Source organism: Oreochromis niloticus, linkage group LG19, assembly GCF_001858045.2.
Source record: "Oreochromis niloticus isolate F11D_XX linkage group LG19, O_niloticus_UMD_NMBU, whole genome shotgun sequence".
Classification (NCBI taxonomy): domain Eukaryota; kingdom Metazoa; phylum Chordata; class Actinopteri; order Cichliformes; family Cichlidae; genus Oreochromis; species Oreochromis niloticus.
Genome location: NC_031983.2, coordinates 22,106,882 through 22,126,748, shown reverse-complemented (window position 1 = coordinate 22,126,748; position 19,867 = coordinate 22,106,882). Strand labels below are relative to the sequence as shown.

General features: G+C 38.9%; 3 protein-coding genes across 6 annotated transcripts; 2 read left to right on the top strand and 1 right to left on the bottom strand.

The window, feature by feature from the left end:
* Positions 1-129: 129 nt before the first annotated feature.
* Positions 130-3,616, top strand: nusap1 (nucleolar and spindle associated protein 1). The gene is made up of 12 exons (XM_003445467.4): positions 130-327; positions 487-555; positions 640-831; positions 970-1,153; positions 1,258-1,341; positions 1,694-1,806; positions 1,891-1,941; positions 2,035-2,201; positions 2,543-2,706; positions 2,812-2,928; positions 3,017-3,119; positions 3,202-3,616. Exons 1-12 carry the CDS (start codon positions 253-255, stop codon positions 3,287-3,289), a joined length of 1,407 nt encoding a protein of 468 aa, XP_003445515.1. The 5' UTR covers positions 130-252; the 3' UTR covers positions 3,290-3,616.
* Positions 3,276-6,143, bottom strand: ndufaf1 (NADH:ubiquinone oxidoreductase complex assembly factor 1). 3 transcript variants are annotated; one of them, XM_025900804.1, is made up of 7 exons: positions 5,999-6,143; positions 5,809-5,894; positions 5,206-5,418; positions 4,511-5,050; positions 4,221-4,406; positions 4,042-4,116; positions 3,276-3,932 (listed from the first exon to the last, which is right to left on the bottom strand). In XM_025900804.1, the coding sequence occupies exons 4-7, from the start codon at positions 5,021-5,023 to the stop codon at positions 3,792-3,794; spliced, it is 915 nt and encodes a 304-aa protein (XP_025756589.1). In that variant the 5' UTR covers positions 5,024-5,050; positions 5,206-5,418; positions 5,809-5,894; positions 5,999-6,143; the 3' UTR covers positions 3,276-3,791. The 3 variants fall into 3 exon arrangements, with proteins under 3 accessions (XP_025756589.1, XP_005477516.1, XP_025756588.1); XM_005477459.4 differs by lacking the exon at positions 5,206-5,418; XM_025900803.1 differs by lacking the exon at positions 5,206-5,418 and having other exon boundaries at positions 4,511-5,047.
* Positions 6,144-6,284: 141 nt separating this feature from the next.
* rtf1 (RTF1 homolog, Paf1/RNA polymerase II complex component) lies at positions 6,285-19,517 on the top strand. Of its 2 annotated transcripts, XM_003445469.5 has the most exons (19): positions 6,285-6,467; positions 12,261-12,371; positions 12,498-12,648; positions 13,424-13,625; positions 13,838-13,955; positions 14,279-14,390; positions 14,475-14,613; positions 14,729-14,906; positions 15,022-15,104; positions 15,218-15,305; positions 15,457-15,564; positions 15,671-15,748; positions 16,973-17,094; positions 17,294-17,351; positions 18,045-18,122; positions 18,383-18,484; positions 18,849-18,963; positions 19,093-19,235; positions 19,415-19,517. In XM_003445469.5, the coding sequence occupies exons 1-18, from the start codon at positions 6,384-6,386 to the stop codon at positions 19,197-19,199; spliced, it is 2,034 nt and encodes a 677-aa protein (XP_003445517.1). In that variant the 5' UTR covers positions 6,285-6,383; the 3' UTR covers positions 19,200-19,235; positions 19,415-19,517. The 2 variants fall into 2 exon arrangements, with proteins under 2 accessions (XP_003445517.1, XP_013126929.1); XM_013271475.3 differs by having other exon boundaries at positions 19,093-19,455.
* Positions 19,518-19,867: the final 350 nt, after the last annotated feature.

The following is a 19,867-nucleotide window of genomic DNA, read 5'->3' as shown; positions in this document are numbered from 1 at the left end:
CTAATAAAAATACGGTTTTAGAAAGAAAAAATAACCATGGGGGATATAAAAAAAAAATGCCGAAAAATGCACGGTTGTTCTGATTGGCTGTGAGGCACATCCGGTTAGAGTGAAGAGCCAATCAAATGTGTCGCGCTCCTGTGTTTTGAATCGGAGGCTAGTTTTAACCGACGCTGTTTGTGGTGAGGAGAAAGACGGACGTGTGCGCGAATTTTTTTTAAAAAAAAAGGCGAAATAAACTGTCACACCGACATGGATTTGGACTCCATGAAATATGCAGAATTGCGAAGTCTCGCTAAGGAGCTGGGACTCAAGGCGAACATGAAGGTAAGGGAGCTTTACTTTTTTAAAATTAGCTTCTAGCGAGGTTTGGTAGACTTACCTTGTATTCGCTAACGGTAGCTGGCTGTTCTCTAACGTCAACGTGTGTTGTGCAAACTACACTCAAATGCATTTTTTTTTCCCGGTTTTTTCCGGCAACATTAGGCCGACAAACTTCTGAAGGCAATAAAGCAGCATTATCAAGAAGAAAAGAACAAAGAGCCGAAGGAGCAGGTAACTTACTGCTGTTCTGTAATGTATCGGCTTTGTTGTCAGCATCTCGTGTGGACAGCGCTAATGCGTTTATGACTGTTCCAGGGGCAAGGTATTAATGATGAAGCTCAGGCGAAACCTGAGGTTGTCCTGGATTCATCTTGCAAGGAGGAAGTTTCCAGCACTACTGGGTTTGTGAACACACGTCGAGGTAAAGGACAGGGTACCAAGAGAAAAATCTCTGTTACTGCCACACTGACTAAAAGCGATGCCAAGATGCCTCCAGTTGCTGCAAAGGTATTATACATTACACTGTATTCAACATAAATACATCTGAAGCACTCTATATCCCTGTGTATAGGGTTGCTTTGCAGCTGTTTAAGTTCTTTGCATTCTGGAGGTCTAAAACCTTTTATGATTATTTTTCTTTTTAAGGGTGACACTGAAGTTGATGCATCTACTGCACCCTGCAATGCCAGGGGTGGTAAGAAGAGAAAGGTGTCGTCTACAATCGATAAAGAAAAAAATGAGCCTCCTAAAAAGATCCAGACTCCTAACCGTGAGGAGCAGCAGCTACAGCCTGCCATTAAGGATGAAGCACCAGTGACTGCTGAAACAGGTTAGTAATAGTTGATAAAAGCTGATACACACTTAAGTTCTCTTCATTGGATTTTAAGATCATTGACTTTCGCACAAATTTTAAATTTAAATGTCTGTGTCCAGAAAAGGCACCAAAAGGGGCAAAAGCTGGTAGAATTCCTCGTCTCCAGCAGAAGAGTAAGCCTTTGTTGAAGCCTGTTACCCCCAGTAAGTTTTTTTTTTTTTTCTTTCCTTTTTTTGTCTCCCTTTCAACAAAGTATTTTATTTAAGTTAACCATGATATTGTTCTTTTTGTGCCTGATTCAGCAAAAGTTTTATAGGAGTCTCTGCTATGTACAGCAGAGCCTGTCTTACTTTATTTCAGAATTTCAGAGAAATCTGTACATTTTCCTGTTGATGATGCACATCTATTTTGCTTTAGTAAATAAAACCTTAATCGATTTTAAAAAACTACAAAACAATACTTACAGTACTGGTGCCACCCCCACACACACACACACACACACACACACACTTCAAAATCTTTGAATAATGTTATAAATTTTATTTGTTTATCTAGATTTCAAAAAACTTCATGAGGCTCATTTCAACAAGATGGAGTCCATTGATTCCTATGTTCAGCGGAAGACGAAACAGATGGAGACGTACAGAAATTCAGTCAAGGAACTAAAGGTGCCAAATCATCTTGGCTTATTTTTATTCAGGAAAAATTAAGTCTAACTTTTACTTGAACTTTATTTTATTTTTTACCTGTAGAGTCTTTCAGACAAAACTGAGCTGCTGCAAGTTGATGGCAAAGCTCAAGTGGTAAGCATCACCATCTACTCGTCACCCACATTTAATGTATATATCAATTACTTCTAAAGCACACTAATGGCACATGTGTATATAATCCCACAGAGGGCAAATCCAACTCGTGCTTCAATGTTCAGCCCTGCCCCAGTGAACAAGACACCAGGTGGAGGAAACCGCAGGCACACTTTGCTTTCAGCCACCAAAAAACCTCTTGCAAAGGAGGTCGTCTCCTTCAGGCCTTCTGTTCTTTCCACTCGCAGGATCAATGTTCGGTGAGTCACCGTTTTGTCCTCTGGCCTTTTGATACAACAAATCTAATGAATTTCTAGGGGATCTAATATGCCTTTTAAATGAACAAAAGTACTGAGCCACACAGTCTTTTAATCTTCTCATTAGTTATCAATCACATTCACACAGGTGTACAAAACTTGTGACTTAGCCATGCAGTCTCTGTTTACAAACACTGGTGAAATAATGGGTCATTCTAAAGGATTAACCTGAATTCAAGAGTGGAACTGCAAAAATAAACTTTAAGTGGTATTGCAAAGTGAAAACATTGAAACTTAAGTTTTGTATTCAATGTAATGCTTTAATGAGAACTGTCTACATACAGGTTCTCAGAAGCTACTCATGACAATGAATATAAAAGGTCACTGGTGAAGACACCTGCACGCATGTCACCTTGCGTGGCTTCCAGCACCCCTCAGAAACAGACCGCCAACGGATTAAAGCCCAGCAGTGTCAAAACTGCATCTTTCTCGGCCACAAAAACTCCAGGTACTTTGACCTTTCAACCCTTTGAATGATATCTGAAGTATATGTCTCTAAACATCGTAGATGATGATATTTCCCCCCCCCCCCCCCCCCCCCCCACTCTGCAAGGACCATTTGTTTTCACTGGCAACACAAGCACTTCAACAACGCCTGGCACAAACAAGAAACCCAGCTTTGATCTGAAGGCGAGTCTGTCACGTCCCCTCACCTACAAGCCTCATAAAGGTATAAAAATGTTCTCATTTTCCCTGTTCGTGTGAAACACTATTTGAATGGATGAGATGTAGCATTGAGTCTTTTATTTTATACATAGGTAAACTGAAGCCATTTGGAGATGTCAAAGAAAACATGGCCATGAACCAGTCTATCTCAAATCCACATCAGGAAGCTTACAAACAGCACAAAGTCCAGTCAAGGTAGGTCCTTAATTAACACTGAAAATTCTCCCATTGCAGTTTGCTCATGCAACATCTCTGAATGTCTTTAATCCTATTTTAGGGAGGGCCGCAGAGCAAAGCAAGTACAAGATCGGAAGCAGAAGAAAGAAAGTATCCTTGGGGCAAGAAGAGGCCTTGTCATGGCATAAAAATATTGCGCCTGCTCGTGGCCGTTTGTACAGCCTGTTGAAGTGTAAATATTTCATTGTCTGCAGCTTCAGTTTCAGCAGCATCTTGTAGCCCCTTGTAGAAAAGTAGTAGAAGCTTAAATATACTTTCTAGCGTCTTTGAGGTTCAAATTGTGCATTTCTTTTAAACAGTTACCTCCAACTCTAATCCCTTTTTTAAAATAATATTTTGATGTGATTGAAGTCTTTCCTGTTTTGCTGCATTTTGAAGCTTGTAATTAAAAATTTCATTTGCTTTATTACTTTTGCTAGAATTGAGGCATTCATATAAAAGAGTTATTAACCCAAGAGCTTGTCTCTTTTTTTATTTGTTCTCCTGTGGTATTTAATACATCATTTAATAATAAACAATCTGCATGAGTCATTAAATATTAATAGTTTGAATTCTGTAATGACATTACAGAAATGGTGTCAATATAAGTTCAAATTTGTCCCAACAGTCTGATTGCAGCATTAACAGTTCTTAGACTTCTGGGTTCCTCTTGTATGCTTCGTAGGCAAACTCCTCTGTGTGTGCATAATCTTTACAGACACCAATGAAATCAATTTCAAGCTGGAATGGGCCATCAGCTTTGTCTCCCAAAGTAAACCCAATGGTGTTAACCTGTAAATACAAATACAAAAAAACAATGAAGGCCACAAGCTAAAAAGGGATTCAGGTAATGATACATCAGTTTTATCATCACTTTGTGAGGAATGTTTCTTTGCACTACCTTGTCCAGCCAGACAGGATGCTGGTCATCTTGTATCCTCCCTCGATGTGTAAGGAAGAACTTGGAGAAAGGAATCTGCAGAAGAACATTTTCAGGCTGATCAACATATTTGATACTATCATGCCTCTCAGACAGACCTATAAAGATTTGTTACATAATTTTTTTTTAATAAACTTCACCTTAACATCCTGCCAGTAGGGCCCTCCTCTGGTATATAGGAAATAACAGTATATGTCATCCTTCTGGTGAGAGAAGTATGTTTCTGCTGAGATGTTAATCATCCATGGGCGACCATCACCACGTACACGTAAATGCAGAGTGTTAAAACTGCTCCAATCATGGTGTTTTTTTCTATCAAAGGAAGCCTAGGAGAGACAAAAGACTTGGGAATTAGCATTTACATAAACTGTAATGTGGGAGGACCCTTCTGCATCCTACAAAAACAAGGAATTCAGCAATGAACACTAACCAGAGGCTGTTTTGAGCGCATAGTGCAGTATCCACTGTAGCGTGTTTCTCCATCTCGTGGGGGAGTAGAGCTCAGTGTCCCATACAGAAAACAGGTATTATTGTTCCTTCCAAGCTTCAGGTAAGCTTCACTATGGCCTCCAATCTCACGATCAGAGGACACCGTCCACTCCCCCAGGCTCTCTGGACCTCTGAACTCCCATACAGCTCTGTTCTGCTCCAGCATGTGCTCAACAATCGGTTTACCCTCAGGGCCAACCCAGCGGTCAGTAAACTCCTTTTTCAGGAGTGTGAAATGCTTCTTTATTCCCTCCAAACCTTTTGAGAAGTTAAAGTTAATCTTTTTCCAGGGAAACTTGGCCTTTCTGGGCTGGCCGGGCCGTTTGTATTCACCCTGGATCACAGCCCTTTTTGGCACAGTGAGAGGAATGATGGAGGGGAGAAGCCTCTGGTGGTGGAGGATGGCGCTCAGCAGCCTCCCAGAAGGGAGGTGTGTGATCCTCAGCAGGGACATTTCAACGCTGATCTGCAGGTTTCACTGCTGACATACATAACACAGAGTAACACAGTCAAAATGAATATAACCAGGAATATGTTTCTCAAAAAGAAAATAATGGCCTGACACACTTTAAACAATATGTATATAGTTTTGTATAATTATTCAATAGAGGACATTTAAACTGTCCCACTTCATACAACTATAGTTATGAAGAAAAATGAAAAGCTTCTTGTTTCAGTTATGTATTCCTGGGTTTTCTTCACGTCCATTTCCAAACTGAGCAGAAGTTTTTCGCAGTTTACTGGTCTGGTGCATTCAGATGTGTGTTAACACAATGTTGATGAAAAATGACTTTAGCAAAGATGGTAAAGAAGTTTCTGTCCAATCTATCTTGGAAGGATTTTACAATGCTAAAAAAAAAAAAAAAAAAGACAGAAATTCAAACCAAGACAATTACTAGATTAAGGAAGGGCATCTCTATAACCACACTCCCACTCTCATTTCTTAATTCAATCACTTGACTCCAAGTAGTTTCTGGAGAGGTCATGATTTCTTTTCCCTGTCTAAACAGTTGGTGAATAAACACTTTTACCTCCAAGTCCTTAGAATTAAAACGGATTGTGTGCTATTGGTTTTGAATGACTGTCAGATACATTTTCTTCGAATGATATTTGTCTAAACACACAAATTAATCAATAAAAGCTTAACCATACTGGAATTACTGAAACCGGAAAAAATTACATGAAGTAATTTTAAATTACAGTTAATAACTTAACACAGTGTAAACTGTTTACACTTACGTTGACTACGATGGAGCAGCAAATGTCTGGTAGATACATCAGGGCTTGTTCGGGTTAGGTTTTATCATACACTATGATACATATCTCTAATATGGGGAAGAAAAAAAATACAGACTGCTGGTGTATGCTAGCCCAAAGTTGTCCCAGTATAAACAGGTAACCCAAAACAATTGAAATTCCTTCAGCAAACCTTCGACCAGAAATGTCACTGGAGCCACAAGGTAATCACTGAACACAGCTTCCGTGCATCAAAGATTACTGTCCTGACTCCTGTACTCATATATGGTTCCCTCTCTCTGCTAACTGTATATGTTCTTATATCCACCGATTCCGTTTCTGTAGTATGTTCTTTAGTTGAATTTCCTTATTTAGTGTAGAGGGATCAAGAACAAAAAATGCTTTTATATGTCACTTAAACACTTTGCGTCAATCAAGCTGTTTATACTGGCGCGCATGCGCAGTTCCGCCTTTGTGTGATTGACTCCAGAGCTAGTCAGGTAGCAGCGACGGCTATCGTAGACAGCATTACATTAGACGACACAGTGGTAGCAAGTGGGTTAGCTCTGCAGCTAATCATGGTGAATGTAAAGAAGCGGAAAGGTCGAGTCGTTATTGACTCTGACTCGGAAGACAGCGCTAGTGACGATAACTTAGATCAGGTAGGTGTTATTTTTACCGTTTTTCCCCACCGGTGGATTCTGAAGTTGACAACAGTTTGAGGCTGAAGCTAATGTGTGCTAGCTGATTGCGCTGAGTGGGCCTATTTTATTTACAACCGTTGTTTCCTTTGTGATAAAACACTCAAATCTTAACATGGAGCTTGGTTTCTGCTAAGCGTTTACGAGTTTCCGTATGGTACTGGATAAAATGGAAAGTGTTTGAGTTTGTACAGAGCCAGCTCGTTAAGTTATGAAAGGTACCCAACGCTTGCAATCATGCAGTATTATGTAGCCATGAAAATGCCGCGCCGTGGGCCTTTGACTGGTTTCGAGCCGTAAGCTGCGTGACTGCAGTCGTGCTCTGTTGGATAATTGGTGATTTAGCGTTCAGACTAAACTGGAATGGGATTTGTTTGTTTTTTTTGACAAAGTGAAACCGTTCTGGAGTCGCGTTTGCTTTAGACAGAACATTATCTCCTGTATGACGTCATGAGCCGAAGTTCTATTTCGGTGGTGTTGTTGTCAAACTGCTCCTGGCAGAGAAACATGTCAGTCTGAAGAGCTGGCAACGCTGTTCACATCACCTTTAAACTCACGTGTAATTGACCCTTTCCCAGAGAAAACAGAAACGGTGACCACAGAAGATCAGACTGGGTCAATAAGACCAGCTTCTTCGGTTGCTCAAACGGTCAGTAGGTTTGATCGTGCGTGTTTTTTGACCGATTGTTAAGTGCGGATTAATATAGTTATCTTCTGTAGTTGCACGGTCTTTGTGGATTTAGAGAAAGCACGTGATAGGGTGCCAAGAGAGGAACTGATGTGCTTACAGGAGGGAAGTCAGGTGAGGTTGTTGCTGGTGCAGAGACAGTGGTGAGGTATGTGGTAGGAGAAAGGGGTTAAGGTGGGAGTGGGATTACATTGGAGATCTGTTCTGAGCCCCTTTTTCTTCTCAGTGTTGATAGACAGGTTGACAGGTGAGATCAGGCAGGAGTCTCAATAGACTGATGTTTGCAGATGACATAGTGATCTGTATTGAGAGCTGGGAGATGGAAGCGAGTCTGGAGAGATGAGGAATAAAAGTCAGTAGAACCAAAGCAGAATACGTTTGTGAACGAGAGTTAAATGGGTGTAACCAAAGCTGCAAGGAGTAGAGGTAGTGAAGATACATGCGTTTAAATACCTGATGTCAACCATCCAAAACAAAATGAGTGTAGAAGAGAGTGCAGGCAGGGTGGAGTTGGTAGAGATGAATGTTAGGGGGACTTTGGTGCAGAGATTTTCACTGGGAGTGATCAGAAAATGCCAAGATAAGAAAAAAAAAAGTAGTACATCAAAGGGACAATTCAGATTGAGCAGTTTGGAGACAGAGATGGTTTGAAAATATGCAGATGAGGGATAGTGGATATATTGGAGAAAAGGTGTTGAATATAGATCTGTGAGGCAGGTGACAAAGAGAAACCACAGAGGAGGTTCATGGATGTAGTAAAGGAGTAGATGCATGTATTCTAGGGATAGTGTGAGTTCAAGGCAGATGATCCACTGTGGTGAACCTTAAAGAAAGCAGGTGAAAGAAGAAGATTGGAGGAATGAGGTGTTAAATGTTACCAGAGGCATTGCTAGGATCTTGAAACTTTGGGTGGTTAAACCAATCCAGAAATCTTTTGGATTTTCAGTTGAAAACAGCAACTTTTTAAAGTTGTTAATTAGTCTTTATAGTGAAATATCAGACACTGTAAAGGTTGCAATCAGGTGTGTTAGCCTGCCTTTCTTTAAAAAAAAAAAAAAAAAAAATGCAGTCAGTATATAGTATATATATACCACAAAGTATATATCCATATTACTAGCATTGAGCATTGAGGTTCATTCTTGATTTTGCATATGCATAATAATTTAAGATCTTTTCTTGGGAATCATGAGCTTCCCAGCGTCACTCTGTAACCATAGTTACCCATTGTCATGCATGCCTGTTTACACAGTTTTGGAGAAAGACGACAACTCTGCTGCTGTTTAAGCCTGACATTAATCTGAGCAGCATGCGTCAATTCATGTCTACAGCATGGTAGTGTTGTTGGTATTTCTCAATATTACCCTGATGGTCTAAATAACTGAATTTGTTTTGTAATTGCATTAGAAAATAGATGTGTAAGACGTGTGTGAATTTGTGGCACAATGTGATGACAGCCAGAACGTGTAGGAGAAGGCAATTTAATAAGCCTGTAATTCACCAACCTTATTTTGTAGCCAAGGCGTCGTTCTTCTCATGTCCAGTCTGCGCCACTTCTTCCTTCCTGCGATGCTATTTTGAGATTGGTTCCTGGAACACCTTTTCTGAGCACTTCAGTGTGGATATTAACAGTTTCACCATGGACCCTAAGCACTCAACTCATTCACAATGACTATAATTGCTGCTGAAGAAACTTGGTCTGAGTCTCCCAAAGATTGAATTGGAGTTTTCATTTGAAGAGCCAGCAGTTTCCAAAATTGGAAACTGCTCATTGCAAAATTTAATTTAGCTAACTTTAAGTTAAGGTTTTTGACTTTTACAAGTTGAATTTATAGATCTTTTAACATAGAGATGAACCCTCAAATTAGCCCCAAAGCAAACGTTTCAAAACAGTGGTGAGGAAAGCTCCCTTGTAACAAGAAGAGACCTCAAACAAAAGCAGACTCGGAGTTCATGGATATGTGTTTGGCCAAATTGGTGAGGACAATAACTGCAGATGTACATGGATTTCTTTGGGTACAGGTAAAAAGTAGAAACTGCAAGACTGAGAGAACTTGTTAATGATATGCAGCAATGGTGAATAAATGCATGATAAGCTAAAGAGATGACCTCAGTGTTTTGGAGGACCTATAGTAGTATAACTGAGGCTATGTCCACACTAGCCCGGATAGATTTGAAAACTGCGTTTTCGTCTGAAAACGCTCCGCGTCCAAACTATCGTTTTCAGTCGTTTTCACAGAGTTGTGCGTCCACATTGAAACGGCCGAAAATACTTACGTTCCAGTACTGCGCATGCGTGAAACGCAAGACTGTTCGACCTATCATTTCTGTGGCTGTGAATCTTTGTTGACATAAACTGCAGGAGCTGTATGTGAAAAAGCAATTGTTTTTCTAAGCTGAATTGCAAATGCTCTTCAGACTGCTTGCTCTTTAGTACAAATACCGTATAATGTCTTGCTTCATCCATGTGAGAATATAGCACTTTTGTCAAGCTTTACATTCTTGCTGCTCTATATAGTCTGTAGCCTTGAATAAACCAAATGGCTGCTGTTGTAAACTTCACGAGAGAAACCATCTTTGATCAGTGTCCCGACATGATCCTCCCTGCATTATATTACCGGTAAGTCACAGGGAAAGAAATTGTATTTAATGAAAGCTCTCAAGTGTGTGTGAGAGAAAGAGAGAGAGCATAGTTTTGTTGTTCTTTTTCTGCATTTTGTAGTAATGGAGTATGTAGGTTCACTTTCTTTTTGTGTGTTATCAGGTCCTGTTCGAGCAGTTGTCTTGAATAACAACATTACATAAATGTAGTTGAGGCAAGTTAATCATCAAACTAGCATTGGAATGTGTTTTGAGAAATACAAGGCACATGTAATTTTACTTCTGGGAAACAGATTGAAGCTAAATAATAAGGAAAATAAGCTTTTGTTGGGTTTAATCATTACATTTAAAGGTTCTACTTCTGCTGATCATGTCCCACTATATGAATTACAGAGAAGTGGCTTGAGAAATTCTGTCCATTTGTACTGCAGTATGGGTAAATAATTTTTTTTTGACCCCTCTGCTAAATTTGTATGTTTGCCCACTTATAAAGAAGTTCTTTAATTTTCTTGGCTGCTCCTTGGCAACTCAAAGCTTCAGCTCCCTTCACACTTTTCAGACTGGCTAGGCCACTGCATTATCTTAATCTGCTGCTTTTTTAGACACTCCTGATGCCTTGGTAGTATGCTTTGGGCCATTCATGCTGGAAAACCCATCCACGACCTCTCTGGAGTGTTCTGGCTGAGGGAAAGGGTCTCTTATCAGAAAGTCTTCATGTACCAGAAAAATCTTCTGGTAATACTAATATTACTAATATTAGGTACCAGATATTAGGTATTATAATACTAATATTAGGTACCAGAAAATCTTCTGGTACATGACTCTTCAATTATGTTCTTTACCCTTGGCAGAAAAACAGCCACAAAGCGTAATGTTTCCACCTCCGTGCTTGACTGTGGGCAAGGTGTTTTTTGGATCATACTTGGCATTTGTCTTACTCCAAGCATGCCAGATTGAGTTGATGACAGAGAGCTTGATTTTTGGTTTCGTCTGACCACAGCACGTTCTCTGCAAATCTTCTGTGAATCATTTTAGATGTTCAGTGGCAAACATAAGACAGGCATGTATATGTGCCTTCTTGAGCAGGGGGACCTTGCGGACACTGAAAGGTTTCAGTCCATTATGTGTAATTTGTTACCAATGGTGTTCTAGTGACTGCAGTCCCATCTGTCTTCAGATCATTAACCAGCTCCTCCCATGGAGTTTTAATCTAATGCCACCACCTTTTTCATGATCATCATCCTCACCCTATGAGGCAAAATCTTGTATGGAGCTCCAGACCAAGGAATACTGATGGTCTCTTTATATTTCTTCCATTTCTAAGTAATTGCAACAACAGTTGTCACCTTCTTGCTAAGCTTCTTGATGATGGTCTTGTAGTCCATTCAAGCCTTGTGCAGGTGTACAATCTTGTGTCTGACGTCTCTTGACAGCTCTTTGGTCTCACGTATGGTGGTGGTGAGGTCAAAATGAAAGGAATTGATTTTGTGGACAGGTGTACTAATCTGTGGGAGCCTTAATTCTGGCTGGGCGAGTACTAAACGAGTACTAATTTCACTCAGTGACATTTATAACATTTATGTAATGTGTTATTTCTGGATGTTTTGATTGATATTCTGTCTCTTCATTAAAATGAAACTACATTACAGAGTATGCAGTTCTTTGTAAGTGAGCTTACAAATTCAGTAGTAGGGCTGTGCGATATGACCAAAATCTCATATCCCGATATAAGAATTCTATCGTCCCGATAACGATATAAATCACAAAAATGTAACATTTTCTGTAAATTCTGTGAATCTCGGGCAGCTCGACTTGCGGGAAGTGTTTCTAGCTGCGCGTTATGTAGCTGGAGACGAGTATTTTAACCGATGCATGAAACTATACATTTTTAGACATAAGTTGTAACGGCCGCGTTTTCTTTGTATTTATTACATGGCGTGCTGCGGGGAAAAGCCTGTTCTAACGTTTGAGTCTAAGGTTTATTTTTTAATACCTGGCGGCTCTTTTTTACTTCTCATCCGTAAATACTCTGCATCTTTCACGTGATTCAGTTTATTTTGAAAAGTCCCAACAGGATCTTGAGCTTTATTGTGAAAGGCTTATGTGGAACATAAACAAACGGACACGCAATGGTGTTACCGTCGTTGTTGCTAACCACAACACATAAAAACAGGCGCTTGTCCGTCTGTAGTGTGGTTATATTAAATATAAGAGAAAGAGAGAACTTTAAGAAATTAATATAGCCACTACAGTGACCATCAAAACGATGAAAAAATATTGCCGTAAACAGTTTATTTTGCGACACCACGAAACAAACGATAGCGTAAAATGAAACGATAGATGTTTTTATATCTTCATCCGATATATATCGTTATATCGAACAGCCCTATTCAGTAGGGCATCAAATAATTATTTCCCTCACTATAGGTGAACCTTTCTAAACCACATCACTGTTTTGTCACTTGCAGGAGCTGCTGTCTTTGGCGAAGAGGAAAAGGGTTGATTCGGGTGAGCAGGAAGAACCTGTTGGCAAACCAGCAGCTTCCACAGACTCTGAGACATCTGACAGTGATGACGAGGTATAGCAATATTAGTATTTACTCTAAAAGACCTTACAGTTTGACACATATGAGGCACAAGAGACTAGACCTGAACTCACTGTCAATTACATAATCAAAAGTTAAATTTTCATTCCTATTATCCAGTGGACTGTCGGTGGCACCAAAGGCAAAAAGAAGGTTAAGCAGGGCAAAGGGTCTGAAAAGAAGAACGCTACAAAGAAGAAGGTTAATAAAGCGACAGCGTCTGGTAGCTCAGATGGGGACAGCTCAGCTGAAAGCTCTGCACCGGAGGAAGGTAGGTTTCTTAATTCAGTGTTCACATTGGAAAAAGATTTTCCCTGCTCTCAAATAAGGCTTCTTTGAAGACTTATTTCTTCTTTTTTTTAAAAAAATTAAGTCACACATCTGTCCATAGCAGTTTAGTAGCATTTCAAGGCTACTAAACTGATGAGCAAAACGGACTTGTATGCGTTCTCATGTTTAAAACATGTTGCCATGAAGTGTAGAGCGGGACATCCAGACATATTATGAACTGTAGATTATACATCACTACAGTGCTGCATCCACAGTTTTTTTTTTTTAAGATGTTAGGATTACATGACTCATTCACTCATCCTGTTTATCCCAGGTGCCTCACAGCAAAGCATCTAAGCTGCTGTTTATTTTTGTCACATTGTCCTGGTGTGAACTGGCTGACACAATTAAGAAAAACCTGAAAAAAATTATCCTGGGAATTTGTGGTTGTTCACAAATCCAATTCAGTTTTGGTAATCCACTGATATAGTGGATGCTTGACATGAAACGGTCTAAACTGAGGGGGGAGAGCCTATTTACTTTTTTGGGACCTAATTACATTGGCAATGTTAAAAAGATTTATAACTGTTTCATGGTTAAAAGCTTCCCTACCAAATTCTGCTCATAAAAGCTGTTTTTGACACATTTTGTAAAGAAAAGTCAGATATACTAGAATTAAAATCTTTCTGATGACATCTCTAACTTTTTGTGTTGTAATTGATTTGAAAACAGCCTTTTTTTCCTCTCTGGTCTCTGGTTCCTTGAAATTATTTTAGGCGAGGTGTCTGATTCAGAGAGCAACAGTTCGTCCTCCAGCTCGGACTCAGACTCCTCTGAGGACGAGGTGTTCAGGGACGGTTATGATGATGACTTGATGGGTGACGCTGAGGACAGAGCTCGACTTGAGCAGATGACAGAAAAGGAGAGAGAACAAGAGCTGTTCAACAGAATTGAGAAAAGAGAGGTGCTAAAGAGACGGTGAGTGGGGAATAAAAATCGTTAAAAAAAGTTGTACTTGGCATAAATAACTAAGTTGTTAAAAAATCCTACAAGATATTTATTCATTAAAATACACTAGAGTACTCTTATTTTACTTCAACAAACTTGCCATACAATGAAAAAACATGTCATTTTTAACTTATCACGTGAGATCACCGTTTATTCACTCAAGATTCTGCTCGTTTTCAAAGGTTTGAAATCAAGAAGAAACTAAAGACGGCAAAGAAGAAGGAGAAGGAGGAGAAGAAGAAAAAGCAGGAAGAAGAGCAAGAAAAAAGGAAGGCATCTCAAGTTCAAGATACACAAGTGGTGAGTCCAGTTTCACATACATCTAAAACAATATCAGACATACTATACGACAGTGTGTATCAGTGTGTCTTTTAGTGCCTATAGTAACTGTATATAGTAACCATCTGTATATAGTACAAATTACTCTTCTATAGTATTTTGGGGTGTCTAATTCAAGTGCCTAAAGCCTAAATAAGAGCTTAAACTGAACTTTTAATTTCACTCAGTAATTTAAGTGAAATCTGATGCCTCTTTTACTCCTCATTTCTGCCTGGTATGAGAAGGGGTGGCATTACACCTTGTCTTTATCATGTTTCTAATTCTAACCTCTACATGCTCTCTAGGTCATGTCACACAACAAGGAGAGACGATCCAAGCGTGATGAAAAACTTGACAAAAAATCCCAGGCTATGGAAGAACTAAAGGCTGAACGTGAGAAGAAGAAAAACAAAACAGGTTGGCATGCTTTTTACTCCTTTGTGACAGGTTGTTGTGCCAATCTGATTGTCTTTCAAACGCTGACGTTTCATCTCTTTACAGCGGAGTTGCTGGCTAAGCGTCAGCCGCTGAAGACGAGCGAGGTTTACTCTGACGATGAGGAAGAAGAAGAGGAGGATGATGACAAGTCATCTGTCAAAAGCGACCGGAGTTCCCGTTCATCATCTTACGATGAAGACGAGTAAGTGTATCAACCAGTGCATTCACCAGAGTTCCATCACAAGAAGATCAATGGACAAGTTTGATGCTTTTTCTCTTGATTCTGAGTAACATTTTAAACTGTGTTCTGCTACCAGAAAAGAGGAGACTCCACCAAAGTCGCAGCCCGTTTCCCTGCCAGATGAACTCAACAGGATCCGCCTGTCCAGACACAAGCTGGAGCGCTGGTGCCACATGCCCTTCTTTGCTAAGACTGTGACTGGCTGCTTTGTAAGGATAGGAATCGGGAACAGCAGCAGTAAACCAGTTTATAGGGTGAGCTCATATTGTTGTTACGATAATATATTGGTGGTAGAAAAGATGTAGGATTTATTTATTTAGGAAGTATTTTTACTTATGTTTGAGTTTCTTGTTCCCTTGTTGTTGAAAGGTTGCTGAAATTGTTGATGTAGTAGAGACGGCAAAGGTTTACCAGCTTGGGTCAACACGAACAAACAAGGGATTACAGTTAAGGTAAGCATACTGTCATGGACACATGGATCATTTAGTTTATGGTGCATATTTGTTTTTTTCTTTTTTACCTGGTTTCCAAAAACACAGCTCTTAATGTTGTAAATCATCTACAGGCATGGTGGTGACACACGGGTTTTCAGGCTTGAGTTTGTATCAAATCAAGAGTTCACAGAAAGTGAATTCATGAAGTGGAAAGAGGCGGTAGGTGATTTTTAACAAAAGGAGAATATTTGAACAAAATATATAAAATAAATAAAATATATTTATTATTTATTTTATTTTATAATAAAAAATAAAATAAATATATAATCAATAAAGTGATGATGAAATGTGTTTCATTGATTTTTCTCAGATGATTGCTGCTGGAATGCAAGTACCAACTCTGGATGAAATCACCAAGAAGGAGCAATCCATCAAAGAAGCTCTCAACTACAAGTTCAATGATAAAGACATTGAGGATGTAAGTCCTTTTTTCTTTTTCTTTTTTTTACTAGGTTTTCATTCTTTTTTTCTGATGTCATTAATTATGAGTGGACATAAAACTGTTTTGTCTAAACTCTCTGCAGATTGTAAAAGAAAAGGACAGATTCCGGAAAGCACCACCAAATTACGCCATGAAGAAAACGCAGTTACTCAAAGATAAGGTAAAAGAGAACCAGCATTTTATTTTTTTTTTTAACCCTCTGGGGTCGACAGACATGCCGGCGGGTCAAAATCACATGACCCATTTAAGACAACACAGCAACAAGATGCAGCAACCCAGAGTCTTCATTTCAACTTGTGTTGAAAGCCCAAACTTCAAACAATATACCAGTTTTTAAATCGTGTTGTCGACCAATCAAAAAAATATATGGCAACATGGCATTTGGTTGTTTAGGAAGAGGGGAAATTTTAGGAGTGATGCCGGGGAGAGAAAGCGAGTAATTGAAAGACAGAGAGAACGAGTCTTCACATGTGAGAGATTTGTGACGTTTAGTGTGTTTGGAGGCTATAGTTATTGTGTAGTTAGTGTGTGGTGTAGTCGTTGTTTTGATTTGTGTGTCAGTTATACTGATGAATGTGACAGTTTCTCCAAAAAGCCACCAAAGGCAGACTGCAGTGCAAACGCTGTCTCCAGCTAGAAAACAGAAGGAGTGATACACCTCCTGCTGTCAGACCTGCAGGGTTTATCCCTGTGCTGTTCTCCTCTGTCTTATAGTGGACAGAAACTATTTTTTGGACTTGCATAAATAATTTGTATTTGTGTGGCATCTTATTTGATGCAGCACACCTGATTGTTTTGTAAATAGTTTTAAATGGTTATATAAAAAACGCCTGAGGCCGTGGCTGCATTTTTAGGTAAATGGTACCATTTTACTTTGTGTTTTTTATAAACTTGTGCATAATTTTTTAAAAATGTACAATTTCTATTTGCATTTCAAGTTATGAAAACGATTCATTAGTTTGTGGTTTTTATAGTAAGAAATATAACTTTTCTACTCAGATTTTATGGTTGTTGTTTTTTTTATTTTTTGTCTAAATTTAGATCAATTGTGATAATACGGTATGCCAAAATGAAAAAAATCACTCAAAATTCAGATATGTGAGGTTGTGCTGATAGGCAAGATAAACAGTTTTTAAAGTTGATATATAGAGGTCAAATCAAAAGTAGTCAAAAACAGCCAATTATACCCTGGAACCCCAGAGAGGTAAAGACTCCCAGAGAAGGTGGAATTATCATAGCCCTTTAAATGTCACCCTGCTAACCTGTAACTCTGAACCAACAAAACATGGACACTGACAGCAAATGTCATTGAACTGAACTTTGATGAGAGACAAAGGCTCATCAGGCTTACCTTTTCATTTCTTGTTGGTTTTTTGGTTTGAAGGCCATGGCAGAGGAAAGTGGAGATGGTGAACGAGTGAAAGTGATCCAGGATGAACTGAATGAGCTTGAGGAAAGGGCAGAAGCCCTCGACAGACAGAGGACCAAGAACATCTCTGCTATTAGGTACACAGTCTACACTTATAACATTTTACTGTGTTAAATAAAACAGATATCCAAAGTTACTGAATTAAAATACACAGTTTAAAACACTGGTTTCTTTAAATAAAGTTATTAACTACAGAAAAACAGCTAAATTGTGTTTTGTTGGTAGCCCCTTTATCATTACTCTGTAATGATCTTAAACTGTTCTTTTGTCACCCAGTTACATTAATCAGAGGAACAGAAGCTGGAACATTGTTGAATCTGAAAAAGCTCTTGTGGTAAGTGTTCACCTTCTTCAGCAGCACCATATACAGCCATCACAACCTCAGATGAGTTAAAAAAGAAAGATATATTACATAATGTAATTATTTATCAAAAATTAAGCCATTGTGTTTTGGAAAAAACACACCCTTACTGCTTCCATAAGCATTAAGAGACTAAGTCGCTACCAATCAAATGTGCTGCTATTTAAATAGAATTGATTGAAGAAACTAGGAATTCATAACTTTATGCTAAAATATTGACAGCATAACACCATATGAATAGATCTATGGATAGGAAAACCTTCAATGATGCAAGCATCGGGAATATAAAAGAAGAGTTTCATCTCTATAAAGTCTGTTTTTGCAGCATTTTATCAAAAATGGTACATTTATAATCTTCCTCAAAGTGCTTCCTCATGTCAGGTGTTTTCTTAATCTGGTGCTGCTTTACTGTGACCATGTTCAGTATCACTGTGGTTCACTTCAGCCAACTCCCAGCCTAAGAGTTTTATACTAACCTTAGCACCTGTATGTCCAAGATGACCTGCAGAGGCTTAAAACCATCACGTCCTATTGCATGTGTAGTAAAAACAACATACCTATGAATTTTAATGCAGCTTTCATGATTATACATCCCTTCATGGTGCAGGTTTCTACATACTAATATTTAGTTTATTTATTTGTATATTATTAATTATTTTCCAACAGGCTGAAGGACAAAATGCCAAAAACCAACAAATGGATCCTTTCACACGAAGACAGTGCAAACCCACCATGGTGTCTAATGTAAGTGTTCTATAATAAATTTATCAGATTGGATATTTGTACTTGTTTAAACACACTGAAATAACACATGCCTCATTTTCACAAACACAATACCTGAATAATGAAATTGACAGTTTAAATTACTGAACTGCTATAAATAAGACTGAAGACATGCTTAATTATGTGCATACAGCATAACAGCAGTCGAAAATGCCCCTAAACTACCACTACTTCTACTTCTGTTGATCTGATCTGTCACTGTGATTCTTTTCATTTGGCAGGCCAGAGATCCGTCAGTCCACGCAGCTATTCTTGCTCACCTAAACCAGAAATATGGCTCTGGTTCAACACCAGACAATTCAAGTCCAGAGAAGAACAAACTGGTAAGCAGGACCCTCCCTGATAGCTCATAATGTAGATACTGATAAGTAGAAATGATGCCAAAATTGATGTTAAAGTTTGCACACACTGATGGACAGAGCCAAAGATATTTTGAGATAAACTCAACTTTTTGAAAGAATAAACTGAGTTCAGCACTGTAGTTCTTTTTTGGTGAATACATGATTTATAAGCTTTCATAGTTAAAATAATGAAAACAAAACTATTATTTTAGAATATGGCAAAAATTTAGCAGAAAATAATTTCTTTTTCCGTTGAGATCTAATTAAAATAAGATTAGACTGGAAATGAGCACCAACCTGAATTGTAGCTCTTTATCCTGAAGAAATCTAACTTTCTCTCTTTTAGGGTCAAACAAACCAGAAAGACAAAGATGTCCCGAAGCCAACCACTGACCTCTCGGAAGACTTGTTTAAAGTTCACGACTTTGATGTAAAGATTGACCTACAGGTTCCCAATGCAGGTGAGACCCTTTTTTGGTACTGTTGAAGCTGTACGGCCTAGATGTTCTACTTACTTGGAGCACAAGGTGAATGCTAGTGTGTTTCACAGTGATATAGTGAAGTTGTGTAATTTTGCTCTTCGTCTGCAGAGGCGAAGTCTCTGTCTGTGAGCTCTAACGCGTTGCCAGTGAAGGACGGCGCTCCCCGCAGGTCGCTCAACCTGGAAGACTACAAGAAGAGGAGGGGGCTGATTTGATGTGGCAGCACCTCATCGAGAACCCACATTGCATGTGTAAGCGAGAGTTTGTGTGTGTGTCTGAGTGAAAGTGAGAGACTGGGTGTTTGTGTGTGTGAGCGAGAGAGAGAATGTGAATGACTCCTGAAGGATGTGTGTTCGAATGATGATAAAATAGACTGTTCATCCAACACAAAGGAAATACTGATTAAACGGAGACAACGTTTTTCTCAAAGGATCTTTCTCGGGAAGAAGAAAAAAGAAAACCTTGTCCAGATATGTTTGGGTTTTTTTTTTTGTTTTTTTTTGTTCCTTTTGCATTTACAGACAAACTTGTATACTGAGTTTGTTTGTGTGGTGGTTTTTTTTTTTGTTTTTTTTGGTTTTTTTTTTTAAATGTATTTAACTTCTCCTACTCTTCTGGATGTCTGGAGTCGACCCCCCCCTTTTTTTTTTTTTTTAATTTTTAAATTTTTTAATGTTTTTTTTTTAAATTTTCTTCAAGAGGACAAAGACAACATGGCACTTGTGGATTATTACCTTGAACAAGGAACCTGTCTTAGACAATTTAGGTTGCTTAGCCATTTTAAAGTCTATGGACATCTTCGGATTTGACCAGCTTGTTCTCATCAGTAATAAATTAAAATGGTCCATTTTCCCCCTCTGTATGTATGAACATCTGCACTTGC

Coding starts and splice junctions, on each gene's coding strand:
- ndufaf1 (XM_025900804.1), bottom strand. CDS start 5,023: ATGTCCCTGCTGAGGATCACACACCTCCCTTCTGGGAGGCTGCTGAGC. Junction 4,117..4,220: donor CCTACTGGCAGGATGTTAAG/GTGAAGTTTATT, acceptor GTTCTTCTGCAG/ATTCCTTTCTCCAAGTTCTT. Junction 3,933..4,041: donor ATCCTGTCTGGCTGGACAAG/GTAGTGCAAAGA, acceptor TTGTATTTACAG/GTTAACACCATTGGGTTTAC.
- nusap1 (XM_003445467.4), top strand. CDS start 253: ATGGATTTGGACTCCATGAAATATGCAGAATTGCGAAGTCTCGCTAAG. Junction 2,202..2,542: donor ACTCGCAGGATCAATGTTCG/GTGAGTCACCGT, acceptor GTCTACATACAG/GTTCTCAGAAGCTACTCATG. Junction 2,707..2,811: donor CTCGGCCACAAAAACTCCAG/GTACTTTGACCT, acceptor CCACTCTGCAAG/GACCATTTGTTTTCACTGGC.
- rtf1 (XM_003445469.5), top strand. CDS start 6,384: ATGGTGAATGTAAAGAAGCGGAAAGGTCGAGTCGTTATTGACTCTGAC. Junction 14,391..14,474: donor GAAGAAGAAAAACAAAACAG/GTTGGCATGCTT, acceptor ATCTCTTTACAG/CGGAGTTGCTGGCTAAGCGT. Junction 15,565..15,670: donor ATGATAAAGACATTGAGGAT/GTAAGTCCTTTT, acceptor AACTCTCTGCAG/ATTGTAAAAGAAAAGGACAG.